The sequence below is a fragment of the Elaeis guineensis genome, chromosome 2 (assembly GCF_000442705.2).
Source record: "Elaeis guineensis isolate ETL-2024a chromosome 2, EG11, whole genome shotgun sequence".
Classification (NCBI taxonomy): Eukaryota; Viridiplantae; Streptophyta; class Magnoliopsida; order Arecales; family Arecaceae; genus Elaeis; species Elaeis guineensis.
The window spans coordinates 93,344,130-93,364,001 of record NC_025994.2 but is presented as its reverse complement, the minus strand read 5'-3'; the positions used below and the strand labels follow the sequence as shown (position 1 = coordinate 93,364,001).

Below are 19,872 nucleotides of genomic sequence, written 5' to 3'. Positions count from 1 at the left end.
ATTCAAACGCGCACACTCAAAATTCTCCGCCTCTTTGGATTATAACAATGTAATTAATTAATTCGTGTTGACAATGCTAAGTCACTATTTTAATAGTCCTGCATGAACTCTAAGCAATTTTGGGAAAGAGAAAGAAAAGAAAAAGCTGTAAGCCTTGGTGATGGTGTATGAAGTGTTATTTTCTTTTGATTGCAAGAGGTTTTTTTTCCCCGAATATTATTTAAGAGGAAGATATGTACATTCGGTTGTCTTGCTGGTTGGTTGCTCAGGAGTTAGTGAGGGACCATCATTATTTTTAGGCACAAGAGTCCAGGCCGAAGCAAACGAGAAGCGTGTAGACGGCCCAAGATCCATGTGTTGTGAAGCCTATGATGGACGACTTATGCTCCCAGGTGTATCAGGTGATCGAGGTCCCACGCAACCTCTCAAAATCCTATAAATCTCCTGTGGTGCTGCTCCATGATGCCACGAGGACCTAATCCTGTAGCAGAGAGAAACTTGAGCTTGGTCCTTTCAAGGGAATTTTTATTGATTTAATGTTAATTTTTAAAAAAAATCAAAATAATATTCTTTCAAAATTATTTACCGAAGGACTGCTCAAAACAAACTCGTCTTATAATAGAATGACTTTTCATACTGACTCACCGATTTTACCATCAGCTAGAAAATAGGTGGCATGAGTCGTCCTATCATAGGACAGCTCTATAAGTTGCCCTCTATAAGTGACGGAGACAAGGAAGGCGGCGGGAATCAAGAATCAATAAAAGAGTGAGAGAGAGAGAGAGAGGAGGCGAATGGGATCGAGAATCAGTGAGGAGAGGGGAGGAAGGGATGAGTTTGGAAGAGAGGAGACAGAGTCATCCTATCACAAGGCGACTAAGTCCCCTAACCACAGCATCCACACTAACTTTTCCGTGGCCATGTGGCAAATAAAGTCGTCTTATGATAAAATGACTTTTTGATGAATAGTATTTTCGTAAATAATTTACATGAAATATTATTTTTATAAATATTTTTAAAATTAATATTATTTTTGTAAAAAAATTTGCTTCGAGTGATCAGAAACAAGTTACACAACAAGACTATCCAAACATGGAATGAGAACAAGACGACATGAAGTGCTCTAGAAGGCCACCCGAATCTCAAGTTCGTGAGGAACATGACTTCTTGGTTGGGTTGTATTTCATAGATTTCAAAATAATATTTTTGTGCAAAACTTAAAGATTACAGAGTGAATATGCCAATACCATCACCAAAGCTTGAAGTTACTGAGGATGCTTGGTTAATTTGTAGGAGGTACTTAGAGTTGGAAATGGGATGGATTAGATCTGGCCACATCTTTATCCATGCCCAATCTGTAAACTTTTTTGGTCTTCAAGCTGAGCTCAAGTTCGGAAGTTTTTGAAATATGTAGACCCAAACCCAATTTGAACATAATTGAGCCAGCCCAATCACATTCTCATTTACTAGCTAGCTATCTCCTGTCCGTCCCTTAAAACAATAAAAGAGAAAAAAAAAATAAAATCTAGATCCTAAAATCAAAAACCCCTTTCTCCCTCCCCAAAGCTACCATCACCCCACCCCTCGACCCCTGCAATTGCTCTGATGGATGACTTTACCCGGGCTTATAGGATCTCCGCTGGCGGCTAGAACAATGATCTATGGAGTGACACTATAAAAATTTAGGTTTTTAGCAATAATAAATATGATCAAATTTTTTTTTTCAATAAAATTTTTAGTGACTATAAATATTTTGTTATGAGGTGGTCACCAAAGATATTATGGCTAAAAGTTTTAGTAATCAAAATATAAAATTATCAAACAAAACTATTGCATTTAATAATGAAATATAAGTGATATTATTAAAGGTAAATATTAGTGATGATAATGTTTATAGCAAAAAATCAAAAAATAATTATTAAACATCTAAAACATGATGATTTGATAAAAAATTAATGACAAAAAATAAGTTTTAGTGAATATTTAATATTGTGGCTAATATCCCTTTTGTGATGAATTTTTATTGGCCACAACAAGATGATATAATTACTGATGGAATGAAAATGGTTATTAAAAGCAAGCATTTGTGATGATCTTTTTTATAATAAAAGACTTAAAATTTTTTATAAATAATCTATGAAAATAAAATATTTTTATTGTAAATTTATATATGAGCCTTCATAAAGGATCAAACCTAAGCCTCCTACCTAACCACTATAATGATATTTACTTCTAGTATGAAATTATGATTTATTGTACTTATTTAAAAATTTTCATATTATAAAATATTTTCATTTCAAATATATCATATCATATTTGATTTTTTATTAATTATTTTTATAATAATTTTAATCATCTTTTTTTTTAATCCCTTTAAAAATAAATAATTTATGATTTTTTTATTTATGATTTAATTAATAAGTAATAGTATTTCATATAGAATATTTTTTAATACTTTGTGCTATATATTTTATTTAAGTTTTGTTGATGATTTAAATCATTAGTTAAATTGATCTTTATAGAAGTTTTTAGTAATTACATCTTAAACTATTATTTGATTTTCATACTGTTAGGAGTAATTTAGAATGGGCCGATGATGTGTGAAGATTCAAGCCCATTATGACCCATCGGATCCATATCAGTGCCTCTTAAGTGACCTAATTATTGTGGTTTGTCCAACTCCTGGTTGACAAATATCTGTCCTGACCCCTGATCGAAGGCTATTCTGTCCGACCTCTCATTGGCATGTTCTTGATTCGACTTCTGATCTAAAAGAGCTAGTCAAATTGCACATCTTTAGCAGTGCAGTCATATGGTTGATTATGACTCATTCGACCCTTAGCTGGCGTGTGTTTGGTCTGACCCCTGGTCGGTCAGTCTTTGATTCGATCCTTAGTCTGATAGTTCTTTATCCAAATCTTGGACGAAAAAATTTGATCCGACCCTATGTCAAAGAGTTTGCTGGTCGATCTCCAGTCATACCCGATCCCTACATGGCTTGCATATTGGAATAATCTTTAGTCAGCATAACAACTATGAGTCGGTTAGTCTTTCGGATCAATCCATCTAACCGAGCTTTGGTAAAAAAACTATCAGTCCCAACTCCTAGTCAACATGCCACACTCTTTGATCTCTCCTCAGAAGTAGATTGATCAGGCTCAGATTCAAAAGATAGATGCCAACTGACCATAGTTGTCAATACTATCTGGATGTAACCGCTTAATCTTGAGAATCTTTCAGGTGTAATCGCTTGATTATGAGAATCACAACCAAATAACTGCACCAGATTCAGCTAGCCTATCTTCTAAGAATGGTTACACAACCGTCTCCTCTATAAATACTCAAATCTTGAGGATTCAGATAAATAATCTATCTCAAAGAGCTAAAACTCTGCTTCTCTATTTGTGTGTTCTAACTTGAGCATCGGGGGATCCTCATCGAGGCACAATCCTACGATCTGGAATTTTTTGTAGGTCGCTCCAGTGCCTTATTTTCTTGTCTTCTGACGTCAACCAGAAATAAGTGACAATAGATAGAGGAAGGATCAAATCTCAAGTCTTATAAAAGAAATAGACAAGTTAGAAGCTCCTAACGATGGCTCCACATAGGACTTCCTCTCGACGAACCAATGCCTCCATTTTTTGATGGTGCAGAATGAAATAAATCACTCTGCTCTTGTACCTCTAGTAACAGTAGAAGTTCCTACGCTAGTATAGCAACCCACGACACTGACTGTGGAGCAATTCAACCTATTTTTCTAGCAGGTGCAACAACTCATGACTATTGTTCAGGCAAGGATCCAGCCTTCGCTGACACCACAGCTAGCGAATTAAACCCAAATCTCTCCGGCCCAGTGCTTAGTGGTGGATCAGACTCAAGAACTAAGGAGATGACCGTCTTCAAGTCCTCAGTCAGGGCATGATTCAACCCCTGATCGACGATCTCCTCCATGCTCTGAAATGCATACAAATAGAGATATTAAAGTCGAGCAAAGATTTTGAGAAATGGATCAGAAGATCCAGCAGATCTGCAGCAACCCATCTGCACCATCCGATAGGTTCGATTCTGAACCGCCTTTTGGGGCAAGCATCCTCCAGGAACCTATCCCACCAAACTTCAAAGTTTTTCAGCTGGAGAGCTATGATGGGACCACAGACCCTGTCGATCATGTCAACACTTTCGAGTAGTCATGCTTCTTTAGGAAGCCTTTGATGCTATCATGTGCTGAGTCTTCCCCTCCACTTTGAAAGAGACAGCTCGACATTGGTATTTCAGTCTGAAGCCGACTTCTATTCACTTTTTTTTTCGACGGCTGAGCCAAGTCTTTGCAATCCATTTCATCCCCAGTCGATGACAATGAAAGTACTCGGACTACCTCCAGACCATCAAACAAAAGAAAGGCAAGTTCATTCGATCTTACATAGCTCGGTTCAACAGAGCTATGTTGGAAGTCCGTGACCTAAATCACTCGATTGCAATATCCATCCTGAAGGATGGATTGTTAATGTGTGACTTCAAAAAGTCACTATTGAAGATCTTTTCCATAGGATTTTCCAGAAATGCGAGCTCGGGTAGAGAAATATGCTCGATTGAAAGATCATCTGGTGGAAAAAATTGTCAAGTAACTCTAACTTTGGGGAATCAAGGGCAGAGCAGGGCTCGCTTGCCTAAGCGAAGTGTTAGAAATCACCGCTACTCAAGGTCCCCACTGAGGAGAAAAAAATATTTTGCCGAAGAGGAATTGTTCACCTTCAAGGTGATTCAGCGATCTCACTCTGTTGAATACTTCTAGGAGAGAGATTTTGATGGAGGTGCGAATCGAGCTACCTCTACCTCCAAAGATATGGACAAACTTGGGATGCCACGATTCAGATAAATATTATCTCTATCATCATGACCACGATTACAATAGCAAAGATTGTTATCAACTCAAAAAAAAAATTGAGCATTTGATCCAAGAAAGGAGGCTGTATCAGTTCATCCAATGATAAGGTCCTCTGCATCGATGTTTTCCAAGGGCTGGACAGCAGCAGCGAAGATATTTTGCGCTTCAGCAATGATAGTACTAGCCCCCTCAGCCTCAATTGGCTCCAGCGCAACCATAGATGGAGGGATAGATGGTAGTAGAAGATCGACCCCTACGAGATGAAATTCACATGATAACTGAGGGATTGTCTGAATCGGTGGAGCCACATGTAGCGAAGAGGTCTCGGCCTAAGGAGCCAATAATCTTCACCTAACAAGATGCTAAAGCTAAATAAATTCGGTACTCCGATCCAAGGTTTCTCCAAGAGTTCGATACTTTCGAAAGAAACTATCAGATTGCCTCTTACCATGAGAACCAAACTTAGGCAAATGACCATCCATATTGATTTTCTTGTGCTTAACCTACCATCAACCCATAATGCAATACTTTACTAACCAAGTCTAGGGATGCTGAAGGCCCTGATGTCGAGCTACCACTTGATGGTGAAGTTTCTGATGGAAGCTGGAGTGGGGCAAGTTCGAGACAATCAAGTTGTGGCTCGACGGTATTTCGTTGCTAAGCTGCAAGTGGAGAATAGCTGGTGGCATCCCAATCTGAACTCCTAATAGGTTTGGACATCCATGATGATCTGGCTAGGGAGCATGCTCAATCATCCGAGGATCTAGTGAAGGCCCCTCTAAGGAAAGAAAATCTCCATCAAATTATGAAAATCGGATCAACCATATATCTAGTAATTAAAGATCGACTAACTACACTTTTGTAGAAAAATCTAGATCTGTTTGCTTGGATAGTGGCATATATGCCTAGCATTGACCCGGAGGTGATGACCCATCACTTGAGAGTGGATCTGACCTTCCACCCTATAAACCAGAAGAAGAGAATCTTTGTCCCAGAATACCAGAAAGTAATTGCTGAGGACGTGGACAAGCTGATCAAGACTGGCTTCATCTGAGAAGCAATATATCCCAACTGGCTCACCAATGTGGTGCTAGCCAAGAAGGCAAACAAAAAATGGCGCATGTACATCGACTTCACTGATCTGAATAAAGTTCAGATCTTCAGTTAAAGCTCCAACCAAAGCCTTCAATTAAAGCTCAGATCTTGATGGATTTCATCCTTAAGTGTACCATCCCTGACGAAGAGGAATCGAGGCTGCGGAAGGTAGCTCAATGGTGCTAGAGAAACAAATAAATATAAACCTTGATCTAGAAGATCAGTGGATTCTTCATATGGATGGGTCTTCCAATTCATCTAGATCAGGAGCTAGGATCATCTTAATCAGATCAAAAGGTGATGTGACGGAGTACACTGTAGTTTGAATTTTCAATCATCAACAACGAAGCACAATATGAGGCTTTAATTATCAGACTCAGACTTGCGAAGGATGTGAGAGCCAAACACTTGAAGATCTTCAGTGACTTTCAACTGATGACGGGATAAGTCAGAGGCAAATATGAAACTCGATCTTTGATTAGTCTCGAGATATTAAAAGTCTTTGATCGACTTATATTTAAACTCAACCTTTGATCGGTCTTGAGATGTTAAAAATTTTTGATCAGTTTATATTTAAATTCGATCTTTAATCAATCTCAAGATGTTAAAAATCTTTGATAGGCTTATATTGAAACTCGATCTTTGATCGACTTTAAGATGTTAAAAGTCTTTGATCGGCTTATATTTAAACTTGGCCTTTAATCGATCTCAAAATGTTAAAAGCATTTGATTGGCTTATATTAAAACTCGATCTTTGATCGATCTCAAGATGTTAAAAGTCTTTGATCGGCTTATATTTAAACTTGATCTTTGATCGGTCTCGAGATGTTAAAATTTTTTGATTAACTTATATTTAAACTCGACCTTTGATCGACCTCGAGATGTTAAAAATCTTTGATCGGCTTATATTTAAACTCGACCTTTGATCGGCTTTGACATGCTCTAAGTTTTTGATCAGCTTATATTAAAACTCGGCCTTTGATCAGTCTCAAGATGTTAAAAGTCTTTGATCGGTTTATATTGAAACTCGATCTTTGATCAGTCTCGAGATGTTAAAAGTCTTTGATCGGCTATATTTAAACTCAGCCTTTGATCCATCTCAAGATGTTAAAAGCCTTTGATCGGCTTATATTTAAACTCAATTTTTAATTGCCTTAAGATGTTAAAAATCTTTGATTAGCTTATATTTAAACTCGATCTTTGATCGGTCTCGAAATATTAAAAGCCTTTGATCGGCTTATATTGAAACTCGACCTTTTATCGATCTTGAGATGTTAAAAGTTTTTGATCGATTTATATTTTAACTCAATCTTTGATCGATCTTGAGATGTTAAAAGCTTTTGATCGGCTTATATTGAAACTCAATCTTTAATTGGCCTTGAGATGTTTAAAGTCTTTGATCAACTTATATTTAAACTCGATCTTGAGATGTTAAAAGCCTTTAATCGACTTATATTTAAACTCAGCCTTTGATCGATCTTGAGATATTAAAAGCCTTGGATCGACTTATATTGAAACTCAGGCTTTGATTGGCCTTGAGATGTTAAAAATCTTTGATCATTTTATTTTTAAACTCGATCTTTGATCGATCTCTAAATATTAAAAGTCTTTGATCAGCTTATTTTTAAACTCAACCTTTGATCGGCCTCGAGATGTTAAAAATCTTTAATCAACTTATATTAAAACTCAGCTTTTGAGCGACCTCGAGATGTTAAAAGCTTTTGATCGACTTATATTTAAACTTCACCTTTGATCAGTCTCGAGATGTTAAAAATTTTTGATCGATTTATATTTAAACTCGATCTTTGATCGATCTTGAGATGTTAAAAGTTTTTGATTAGCTTATATTAAAATTTGACCTTTGATCGGTCTTGAGATGTTAAAAATTTTTGATCGACTTATATTGAAATAAGTTATATTTAATATATTTTAGTCGAGAAGAGTGGTGTCTGTGCAGATTTTGAAAATTTCATCATTAGTTTGATAATTTTTTTATCTGAAAAACTATACGCAGATATTTGGTTTAAAAAAAGATCTTTACATCTCCGATCATTCAGAATATCAAGATAAATACTCTCATAGTCTGACCAGAGCTCAAACTAGAGAGTAGGAGGTATCTGTTAGGAGTAATTTAGAATAGATCGATGATGTGTGAAGATTCAAATCCATTATGACCCATCGAGTCCATATCAATGCCTCTCAAGGGGCCTAATTATTGTGGTTTGCCCGACCCCTGATCAATAAATGTCTATCCAGACCCCTGATCGAAGGCTATTCTGTCTGATCTCTCATCAACATATTCTTAATCTAGCTACTGATCTAAAAGAGTTAGTCAGATTGCACATCTTAAGCAATGCAGTCGCATGATTGATTATGACTCGTCCGACCCTTAGTCGGCGTGTCCTGGTCCAATCTCTGATCGATCAGTCTTTGATTCGACCCTTGGTCGGATAGTTCTTTATCCAAATTTTGGATAGAAAAGATTTGATCTGACCTTTGATAAGAGAGTTTACTAGTCGATCTTCAGTTGTATCCGATCCCTACACAGCTTGCATATCATAATAATCTCTGGTCAGCATAACAACTGTGAGTCTGTTAGTCTTTCGAATCAATCCATCTAATCGAACTTTGATCGTGTTGCGATCATGGGTCAAGGGGTAGAATCTTTGCATTCATGAGATATTATCCGCTTTGGCTCATGACAATCTTTTAGGCTTTAGTGGGTCTTAGGCTTGAATGGGCCTTGGTCATTAAAAGGTACCTTACGGTTTAATCCTTTAAAAGGCACCTCACGTGAGAGAAAAAAATTTAATCTATATAAACCATACTCTCTCTTAACTCTAACCGATGTGGGACTAAAAAAGTCCTCTACACCACAACACAGGCCTCCAGTCAAGAGGGAGTATGTGTGGATAGGAGGCTTCCCACAGACGGTGCCAATGTTGCAGTCATGGATCAAGGGGTCGAATCTTCGCATTCGTGAGGTATTGTCCGCTTTAGCTCATGACAATCTTTTAGGCCTTAGTGAGCCTTAGATTTCAATGGGTCTTGGTCATTTAGAGCCTCACAGTTTTACCCTTTAAAAGGCGCCTTATATGGGAGAGAAGGTTCTAATCTATATAAGCCATACTCTCTCTTGACTCTAACCGATGTGGGACTGAAAAAGCCCTCTACACCACAACAGGTCGAAAAACTATCAGTCCCAACTTCTAGTCAGCATGCCACACTCTCTGATCTTTCTTCTGAAGCAGATTGATTTGGTTTAGATTCAAAAGGCAAGCACCAACTGATCATAGCTGTCAATACTATCTAGATATAATCGTCTGATCTTGAGAATCTTTCAGGTGTAACCATTTGATCCTAAGAATCACAACCAAATAATTATACCAGATTCGGCCAGTCTGTCTTCTAAGAATGGTTACACAGCCGTCTCCTCTATAAATACTTAAACTCTGAAGATCTAAGTAAGTAATCCATCTCAGAGAGCTAAAACTCTGCTTCTCTATTTATGCATTCTGATTTGAGCATCGAAGGATCCTCACTGGAGCACAATCATCTGGCCCAGGCTTTTTTGCAAGTCACTCTAGTGCCTTGTTTCCTTGTCTTTCGACGTCAACCAAAAACAAGTCGCAACACATATGTTGCTTTCAAAACTAGGCTCATGTTTTACCATTAAAAGTTCATCAATGAAAATCTAAATTTTCGTAGTGTGACCTTCAATCTTAGGCATTGGTGTCTGCAACTATAGCTGCCGCAATGACTATAATTGGGGCATTGGAACGAGTTTGTGTATCCACCAACGGTGCTAGGGTGGCTAACTATAGTCGCAGTTACTAGAATAGGTTCTGGTTGATCAGCATTGGTGCCGACAATCAAAGGCTGGGGACCATGCGAGGGAGCATGTTCCGCATGAACCAAACCTGCATGATCCGACCCCACTATTTGGATCCCACGATCGATTGCCTTTCCCATCTTTGGATGATATGAGCGTGCCGTCTGGCCTTACTTGCCATCATTGTTGCCGACAAAAGGGGAGTGGGGTGTTTCAACCATCTGAAAATGAAGTAGCGACGATGGGTTGTGAGTCACAAGGTGCACTTAATGGAGCGGAAAGTGAAGCAATCCATCCAGATGTGCTTTAGCAAGATCATGGGAAAGTGCTCCATGATGGTGCATCGTTGGTGGGGCAGCGCTTGGCGGTGGTACCAATCGTTAGAGAGAGAGTTGGGGATGGAGAGGATGGTGTCTATGTAATTTTGTGGATGTGGTTCGGTTGTTTCTAGACAAAAGATTGTTGGAGAATGTTTGTGCACTTTTGGAGCCGGAAGGGAGATTAGTTCATCAGCCTTACCATCTTGGGCTCTTAATGATAAGCGATTCGAACAAGGGGGTTAAATTAGTGAAATCAAGCTAGTCAAAACATGTAACCCATTTTATAATGGAACTTGGCCCGATTTGGGCCTTCATTTAAGCTCTATGTCCAGCCTTCTAGGGGTTCGGCTCGGGTTGGGCCAATGACACACCTGAGTTTTGTCTGAAAAATAAGTGGGTTGTATATTTAAGCCCAAACCCAGTTAAGCCTAGCTCGACCCTGACCGGCTCAAGCCTATTCCATCCTAGAGCTACTCCATGTTACTTGCTTTCTAACGGTTTTAAAATAATGCAATGAAATATAGCATGATAAGGCCCTAAAGATCAATATAACTGAAAGAAAAAAAAAAAGGTACATGGAATGCAACTCCAATGAAAGCAGCTTCAAAATTGATGCCATATTTAAAATTGATAGCTAAAATTCTTCCACTAAGCTCATTTTAATTTTATTGGACCAGTCAAACAAAAGAACATAGAAGTAGACAATGATAAGTTGTACTGAATTTTAGATGTGACTATATGCATTCCGGAAATTCTGCAACCAGCACATGCATTATTTTTTTGGTGCGGTATAGGGAGTTGGAAGGAGGGTAATTAATCTTGACGCAACTACCTCCCCTGATCGTGACCATAGAGGCCTAACCCCCATTAGAGAATGTTCGATTCAGGATCGAGTTTGGTTGAATAGATGGCCTCCTCATCATATTGGCAAATCCAATGGATGAATACATCACCCCAGCACCATCAAGGATCCGAGGACTAGTTGCCACTTTCAGATTCCATGTCCAAACTGTCAAGATATGCTCCCTCTCAGTCATTTGCATCCAGCACATGCGTTAGAGAGCCATAGTTAATGTAGCAGAACATTCGGAAAGTTTAGTACAAACTGGGGCAATAAAGATGATCTAATAAAATGAGTGTGGTAAGGATATTAATGCACAAGGTATGCATGGTGAGAAGGAGGAGGTTACCCTGGCAGTGGGTGTGTGATTGCAATAGTTGCAGACAAATGGACAAAACTTTATTGAGATGGCAAATGCATGCAGGGAAAAAAAAAATCAACTAAACACAGTTTTCATTAGAACCAACAAAATCAACTAAACATAATGAAAGAATTACGTTTGACAGACATTCGTGGTTGGACGATGAAAGAACATTGGGGCAGCGCACTGTGATTCCAACACGTAGCACTAAAAAATGGACGCTTTGAATTTGGGAGCAGTAATCTTTTTGTGCTGAATTTCAGCATGGCCTGCCCATCATTTTACAGCAGACACAATGAATAAAGAAATTAGCTACATTTTTTGGGGTTTGCTTTTGGGTCAGATGGATATCAAGACATGTATCGAAGGAGTTATACAAAGATATAACGGCAAGAAAGTGGGAAGGAAATTAAAGGCTACCGGTCATGGGAACCCCTTGATACTAAAGAATGAATTACAAATTGGTCAAACCGTCACACATTTCTGCTGCTCGCAATATGAATGTTGTAAGTTGGATACTCGATCATGGAGAACTTGCTTGGACGGTATCATAGCTTGTGACTTGAGCTAGTAGTGGGGGTTTGATTCCTATTAGAGATAACCTTCTGGAGGTGGGATGGGTATAGATCAGAAAGATGGAGATTAAATGCTCTTAATCTTAAAAATAATTACTGTAATTGAAATCCGAAGACATTGACAATAACTTTGGATCACACTTCTCAATACAATCCCACCAAATAATTAGCTATGTGGGCTCAGGCTGGCGTGAGACTTGCCGGGTCATGCCTATGTAGAGTAAAGCTTTGCGCTAGGCCGAAATAGGTTCGATCTTAGGTTATAGCATCCAAACATACACGAGGTCAAGTCTGTGGCTGGTCCATAGCCCGGCTACTGTCCAACCACTCGTGGCCCACCCCTAACCCCAACTCTAACCCTCTAATTGGTACGAAGAATGGATTGCATGAGGGTGGTAGGGGAGGAAGGATGGATGGGGTAGGGAATGGATAGATATCTCCCATTCATCCTCCCAGATGTATGGTGAAATATAGAAGGACGAATGGAACTGATTTTCTTTTTTGTTTGGTATGAAAAGAATGAAAGAAAGAATTAATGATATTTATATAATATTTTTATTAAAATATCTTTTAATATTATTATTATCAATTACAATATTTGTTATACTAAAGAAGTAGAGTAATATAAAAACTTATAATCTTTATATTTTATAATTAAAAAATTTTTAATTTTAATTTAGTTTAATAAATAGTTTTATAAATTAATTCTAGATAAATAAATTTGTTTATATAGTAGTTATATAAATAAATATTTAATTTACAATTTAACTTAGACAATTATTTAATCTTATATATAGTTAAGAAAAATATAGTGGATATAAATAAAAAAAGAAGATAATTCTAATTATTTACTTATAATTAAGAAAATTATGTGCCAAAATTAAACTAAATTAGTTATAAATTTAATAGTATAGCTTAAACATTGTATGTAAAACAAAAAATATATGTAAAAAAATGAATGAGAAAATGAAGAAGTATATAGGATTTCATTAAAAGGTTAATGATGGATAATTTTATCAATGTAGGAATCCATTTCTTATATGCTTCATCCATCAATATTTGGGCTATATGCCTCACTTATTAGAATTTACTAAATGCAAGACCACCAGATCCCCTGGTTGATGCCTGAAGTAACATCTAGTTTTACACTAATATATACTTTGGATAAAATGGAGAATATTTAATTGTCTTGATAGATCCCAGTGATCAAAGTGCTGCTAAATGTACATTCCCAGTGGTCAAACCTACTGCTATAATATTAAAATTTTTCCAATTGTCAAATTTCCTATGGTTAGAAACGCTGCTAAAATACTCCCATGCCATAAATGACCGTTGGAAAAAGTTTCTAAATCTTTGTCCAACGGTTTTAACTATTGAGATATATTTTATTTTTCCAACGGTTAACACCCAAATTACTTGCAAAAGTTTGACTTTTTCCAGCGATCATGACTGCTGGGAAAAGCTTGAAATACAACAGCAATGACAGTTTCTCCAGCAGCATAGCGGCTGTAGGAAAGGTCGCTGGTAAATCTCTTTTCAACGATTTTTTTTAATTTTTACGACCGTTGCTAAAGCCCTTATTTCGTATAGTGAGCATGCCTATTTTCCATTCAATACCAACCACAACACAGTGCTTAAAGAAGACCAAAGATGTACGTCTACATAGTGATATTCTCATTAGTAATAATCCTCGTGGAAACGTGAGTTGCTATGTTTCCACTCTTCCTGAAGAACAACTGCTCCTGCGCGCCATATTGTAATCACATCATCAACCACATAGTTATCATTTGAGGACTGGACACCCCTCGACAGCTATACCTGGTTCAGTAGGGCATTTGGCGAGAGGACAATGATCATCTATCTCCAATCCCCACCAGCTAATCCCATAGATATCTTGAACCTGAAGGACGCTCGCCATAACAACCAGAAAAGCAGCTCCAAAGTCAAGCCCATAGGATAAAACATAGTTGTACTTAGCCCACCATCCTTTGTACTTCCTAAAAATAACGTAGTTGAATATTGTGCCAACTACGGTCCACATCCAAAAGTTAACCGCAGAAACAGGAGGCATCATGGCGCCAGCTGAAAATATGACCGGCATGGTGATGAGCTGAATCCACTTCTTTTCTGGATACATTTTTGATAGGATCCATACTGGCACTGGTGCCACTAATCCAATAATGAAGAAGATAAATATCTTTGAATATGTGCCTGAAGGATAAAATACTCTTCGTGGTCCAACAAGCCCCCATATAACTCCAGCAGCGAAAGATGAGCGTTCACCAGGGCATGTCCATGGGCTTCCCTTTGGTAGCTTTTCTAGATCACATATATTCGGAATCGAACTAAACATCCACCATCCTGTACCGAAGTTAGCCACTGTTGATAATGCTGTGCCAATAATCTGCTTCATGTAAATAGAGGCTCCTCGTGAGAACATATCATCCATGCCAAAACACTCAAATGTACTACAATTTGGTACAGGTAATCATCAGACATGCATGCACAGGTATTGATCATAACAAATTGGTACAACATCTTAGGAGAATGCATTTTTTTCATCATTTTTTCTCAATTTATGGTGTTCTTTCCTTGAGTGGGATTATTATGAAGAGCCATGGTTTAGCGCAATTTACCTGAACGAGGAACATTTGTTTTGGAGGAATCTTCATGTAATGACCTTGCTTGAAAGAATACATTGCTCCCACAGCTGTATCTATGCTAAGCACACCATAAATCCTAAATGTCATGTTCGCAATTGGCTTACCTGGATATAGATATCCATTAACCATCTCAAGGAAAATATCTGCCGATATGCGCTGCATCAAAGCTTAAACAAATTAAAAAGATGTATTTAACAGCTCTCTTTAAAAACGAATATGCAATTGTATCTTTCTTAACTAAGCTATATAAATATTGTGATGCGATTATATGGATTTGATTTGTAGTTTAAACTAAGGTTCGTGATGTCAATCTGAAAAGAAAATGATGAATCCATCTTACTGAATTTGCAGTAGCGCTAAGAACAGCATTTGGAACTAGCAGTATGGGAACCATAGCAAGTACTATCAAAAGTCCCCAGGAAGAAAGTTGGACTTGTTCATTGAATACTTGACAGGTTAATATTGCCAAACCGACCATTGAAAACAAGACCAAGTAAAACCACCATTGAGGAACAGATTCATAATTTTGCTTCATTAATCTAGAGTGAATGTCGTATTCTTCTTCTTTGTATGCCTTCATAACTTGGTCCCACATTGATCTAGCAACGTACAAAGATGTAAATGACAAATTAAAATGGTCGATGGAAATATATCATAAACCATTTTAGCCCAAGCTTGCAAAATATAGGATCATGAGATGTGAAATGGACAATAGTTGAGTATGCAATGTATGAAAGTTATGCCTGTCTAATAAAACAGATGCAAATAAAGAGCGCAAGGTAATTTCTGCTTTTAAAAGTTAATAATATGAAGTCATGAAGCACAAGCTAACGAAATTGGTTCATGATGTTGGTTGGCACTCTTGGGGACAAGGTTGGCTGTCAGAAATTGGTTCCCTGTGCTTCGGCTGTCATTCGGGACCCCGTGCTCCCTGAGGGATATCTCATCTGGGTCTCTCTGCTATTTGGTATCATGGTTCTTATTTTAATCCAGATCTCTGGTACCACTGTTGTTTTTTAGTTTGGGTTTATTTCCGAGCTTTTGAGGCTCTGTTTTTGGGTGCTGTTTTCATTTTTCCCTTGTGCGACGATTCTTCTGTCAAACTGTCCCTTACCCTGTACATACCTCAAGGCTCAATAAACCGTAGGCGGCTGCAGCTTTCCTAGCCTCCATTTCTACTCCCAAATAAATAAATAAATAAATAAAATAAAATAAAAATAAAATGAAGGACAAGCTTCTTGCCCTGATGAACCAATCTAAGGGCAATGGTTCTAAAAAGGAGGCAGAAAATATATGAACAGTGGTCATGAGAATGTCCAGAATAATATATGAAAATTGGAACAAGAAGGCCCCAATACCATCCATCATTCATTTTCCGAATGAATTGTGTTGGGATATACCGACTGGCCCCCGACGCCGACTTACCCTCGAGACGGTCCGACCGATGACCGACTCTACCCATCCGACGGACGGACGACTCCGACAATGACAACCGACGATATCCGGCTCGGAGTGTGCCAGCCGAACAGGCCAACGCTACCTCCAACCACCCGAAAGGCCGAACCTACATCGCCGACTTTCTATCGGGTAGGGCAATCGACGTTCGACTTCTACAAGCCATCAGGACGGCCGACTGTGCCCCCGAGTCACCACCCGACACCCAAATCCTGACATATAGTCGGTCAGTCCTCTCAAACGCCGTACGACCGGCATGGGCTGCTGTCCTGCCAAGGACATGCTGCACGACCGCTGGGGGGCGTTGTCCTGCAAGGACCTGGGGCGCTGTCCTACCAAGGACATGGATTAATTCCAATGACTTGACAGCCCACCGATGATTTGATAGCCCACCGACGATTTGACAGCTCCCCAGTTGTCTACATCATCGGTGGCGGGACCACATCGCCTTCTACTATAAAACGGGGTAAGGCAACAACTTGGGGTAAGTCTGGAGAAATCTCGGAAGGCGCTCTAACTCTCTGAAGCTCTCTCGAGCTCTCCCTCTCTCCACCGCTAAGTCCCCTGATTCTTTTCTACTGTTGCCTAGTCTCCTCTCTGACTTGACCGTCGGAGGGTCTCCGTCGGAGGCATCTCCGGTCAGTGTGGACTTCTCTTGCAGGTGCTCGTTCCCGACGACCAGGCGACGAGGGGATTGGCCGTAACAGATTTGGCATGCCAGGTAGGGGGGTGCACGACCTCCACAGAGCTTGAAAATCCTTTCAAGATGATAAGAACCAGGGCTCAGCGATCGAGAGCCATCGGATCGGCGAGGCACTCCTCTCATCGGGAAGAGGCCTCTCCTCCACTCTCCATGGTGGAACCCAGCTCTCCACATCCTGTGGTGACCACGGAGGCACAGATCGCGATGATCGTACGGCAGATGACTGTTCTGACAGATGCAGTCAAAAGCCTCCAACAACAACCAACCCAGTTGCTGTACCCGCCGGTGCAGCAACCAGCGGTACACCCGATGCCATCCAGAAGCAGCCGCCGACGCCTGCGTCGATCTCCGTCTCCTCCTCAAGAGCAGCCGTCTTAGTATTCTCACCGAGAAGGGGAGAGGCGGCCACGGCGTGACACCCACCGATCTTGGCATCCCTCTCCTTCCCAGCTGGAGCGAATGAGGAAGGAGAAGCGGCCGTGGACACAGTCTGCCTCTCTCTTGAATTCGTCAGGAGGTTCGACCCCTGGGGTTTTCCAACACCGATGGTTGGAGGACTACGAGCGTAGGTTCGAAGAAATCGACCGTCGGTTTGCCCAGCTCCAGGTAGATGGACAGAAGTCTTCGAACGACGTCGACTTTCAAACCGCCCAACCTCTCTCCCGATTCATCCTCGACGAACCGATTCCTAGACGGTTCAAGATACCCCATGTGGAGCCTTACGACAGCTCCACCGACCCGGTTGACCACTTGGAGAGCTACAAGGCTCTCATGATGATCCAAGGGGCAACCGATGCCCTCCTCTGCATCGACTTCCCTGCCACACTTCGCAAAGCTGCCAGGGCATGGTACTTCAGCCTCCGCTCAGAAAGTATCCACTCCTTCGGACAGCTCGAGCATTCTTTCGTGGCTCATTTCAGCACCAGGTGGAAATCATTACGAACCTCGGACAACCTTTTCTCCTTCAAGTAGGGAGAAAATGAAATGCTCCGATACTTCGTGACCCGATTCAACGCGGCCACGCTTGAGGTTCGGAACCTCAATGAGGATATGCTATCTCGGTCATGAAGAGGGGGCTAAGGGGGTCCCGATTCATATACTCTCTAGACAAGATCCTCCCCCAGACATACATCGAATTGCTGGAGTGCGCGTACAAATACATGTGCGCAGATGAAGGAGCATCCGATCGGCGCCTGATCGAGACCAAGGGCCCGAAGGAGAAGCGAAAGAAAAGTCGGGTTCCTACCGAGCCTAGCGGGCCCCCGACCGACAAACGGGTCTCGCCCCGACGACAGAGCCGAGATCGCCCCGATGGCAGAGTTCGAGACCGATGCATCGCAGATATGACTCCTACACTCCTCTCTTTGCTCCTCGTGCGTAGATTTTGATGGAGATCGAAGGAGAGGAATATCTGCGACGGCCTCCGCCTTTGAAGGCAAAGGACCTTGACCGATGAAAATACTGTCGATTCCATCGAGGCCACGGTCACAACACCGAGCAGTGCATCCAACTCAAGGATGAAATTGAGGCCCTCATACGACGAGGGTATCTTGAAAAGTTTCGAAGGAGCCTGCCGACTCGACCCGTCTCCGACTGACGACTCCAACAGACTGAAGAGGTGGCAAACAATCAGCCTATGAACAGGGTCATCAATATGATCTCCAAACGACTGGATCGGGGGACGACTGCTGAAGGGGAGTCGATGAAGAAGCTGCGCCAGGATAATGTAATCACCTTTACGGATGAAGATGCTCGGAGAATCCAAACTCCCCATGATGATGCTGTTGTTGTCTCGACAACAATAGAAAATTATGATGTAAAAAGAATTCTTGTCGATAATGAAAGTTCGACTAATATTTTGTTCTACTCGACCTTCTCCCGAATGCGACTGTCGACTGATCGGCTCAAGAGAGTCTCTACGCCCCTAGTAGGTTTCGCTGGAGATGCCGTCACAGTGGAAGGAGAAATCACTCTTCCTGTGACAGCTGAAACCGAACCATAACAAAGCACCGTCCACTTAACTTTCACGGTCATCTAAGTACCTTCGGCCTACAATGCCATACTTGGAAGACCCGGACTAAATGCTCTTAAAGTGATAGTCTCGACATATCACCTGCTGGTCTAGTTTCCGACTAAAAATGGAGCTGGAGAAATGCGTGGGGATCAACAGCTCACTCGACGATGCTTCTAAATCTCGACTCAAAGCGATGCGCCCAAGGATTCTCTGTCGATCAATGAGTTGGATCAACGAGAAGAGGAGGAACAGGGTGAACCGGTCGAACAGCTGATTTCCATCCCAATAGCAGAGAATCTCGAACAGGGTGTCTGGGTCGGATCGCAGTTATTCGACCCAGAGCGACGGTAGCTGATAGAGCTGTTGAAGGCCAATGCCGATGTATTCGCTTGGTCGACAGCGGATATGTCCGGCATCCCCCCAAAAATGATGACTCACCGACTCAACATCGATCCCGACATGAGGTCGGTGAGGCAGAAGAAGCGATCTTTTGCCCCCGAAAGACAGAAGGCCATCGACGAAGAAGTGGACAAGCTACTCGAGGTGGGCTTCATCAGAGAAACCACATATCCCGACTGGCTCGCCAATATTGTCATGGTGAAAAAAGGTAATGGAAAGTGGAGGATCTGCATCGACTATACTGACCTGAATCGTGCCTGTCCGAAGGACAGCTTTCCACTTCCAAAAATCGACCAACTGGTGGACGTGACGTCCGGCCATCGACTGCTCAACTTCATGGATGCCTTTGCCGGATATAACCAGATCCAGATGGCGCCCGAGGATGAGCATACGGCCTTCGTGACCACTAAAGGCCTTTACTGCTACAGAGTAATGCCCTTCGGTCTGAAGAATACCGGAGCCACCTACCAGCGACTCATCAATAAGGTCTTCAAAGATCAAATCGGGTGCAACATGGAGATGTACATGGATGACATGCTGGTGAAAAGCGTGCAGACTTCAGATCACGTTTAGGATCTTGAAGAAACTTTTCGCACTCTTCGACGACATTGGATGAAGCTGAACCCAACTAAGTGCTCCTTCGGGGTGACTTCGGAGAAATTTCTCAGGTTCCTCGTTTCTCAATGCGAAATTGAGGCCAACCCCGAGAAGATAAAGGCGATCATCGAC

At 40.8% G+C, this 19,872-nt stretch overlaps 1 protein-coding gene across 1 annotated transcript; it reads right to left on the bottom strand.

Annotated features, from left to right (window-relative positions):
- Positions 1-13,504: 13,504 nt before the first annotated feature.
- On the bottom strand, positions 13,505-15,765 carry LOC140855465 (oligopeptide transporter 1-like). The gene is made up of 2 exons (XM_073251347.1): positions 14,546-15,765; positions 13,505-14,313 (listed from the first exon to the last, which is right to left on the bottom strand). Exons 1-2 carry the CDS (start codon positions 14,732-14,734, stop codon positions 13,693-13,695), a joined length of 810 nt encoding a protein of 269 aa, XP_073107448.1. The 5' UTR covers positions 14,735-15,765; the 3' UTR covers positions 13,505-13,692.
- Between the last annotated feature and the right edge of the window lie 4,107 nt (positions 15,766-19,872).

Coding starts and splice junctions, on each gene's coding strand:
- LOC140855465 (XM_073251347.1), bottom strand. CDS start 14,734: ATGCAGCGCATATCGGCAGATATTTTCCTTGAGATGGTTAATGGATAT. Junction 14,314..14,545: donor AACAAATGTTCCTCGTTCAG/GTAAATTGCGCT, acceptor TACATGAAGCAG/ATTATTGGCACAGCATTATC.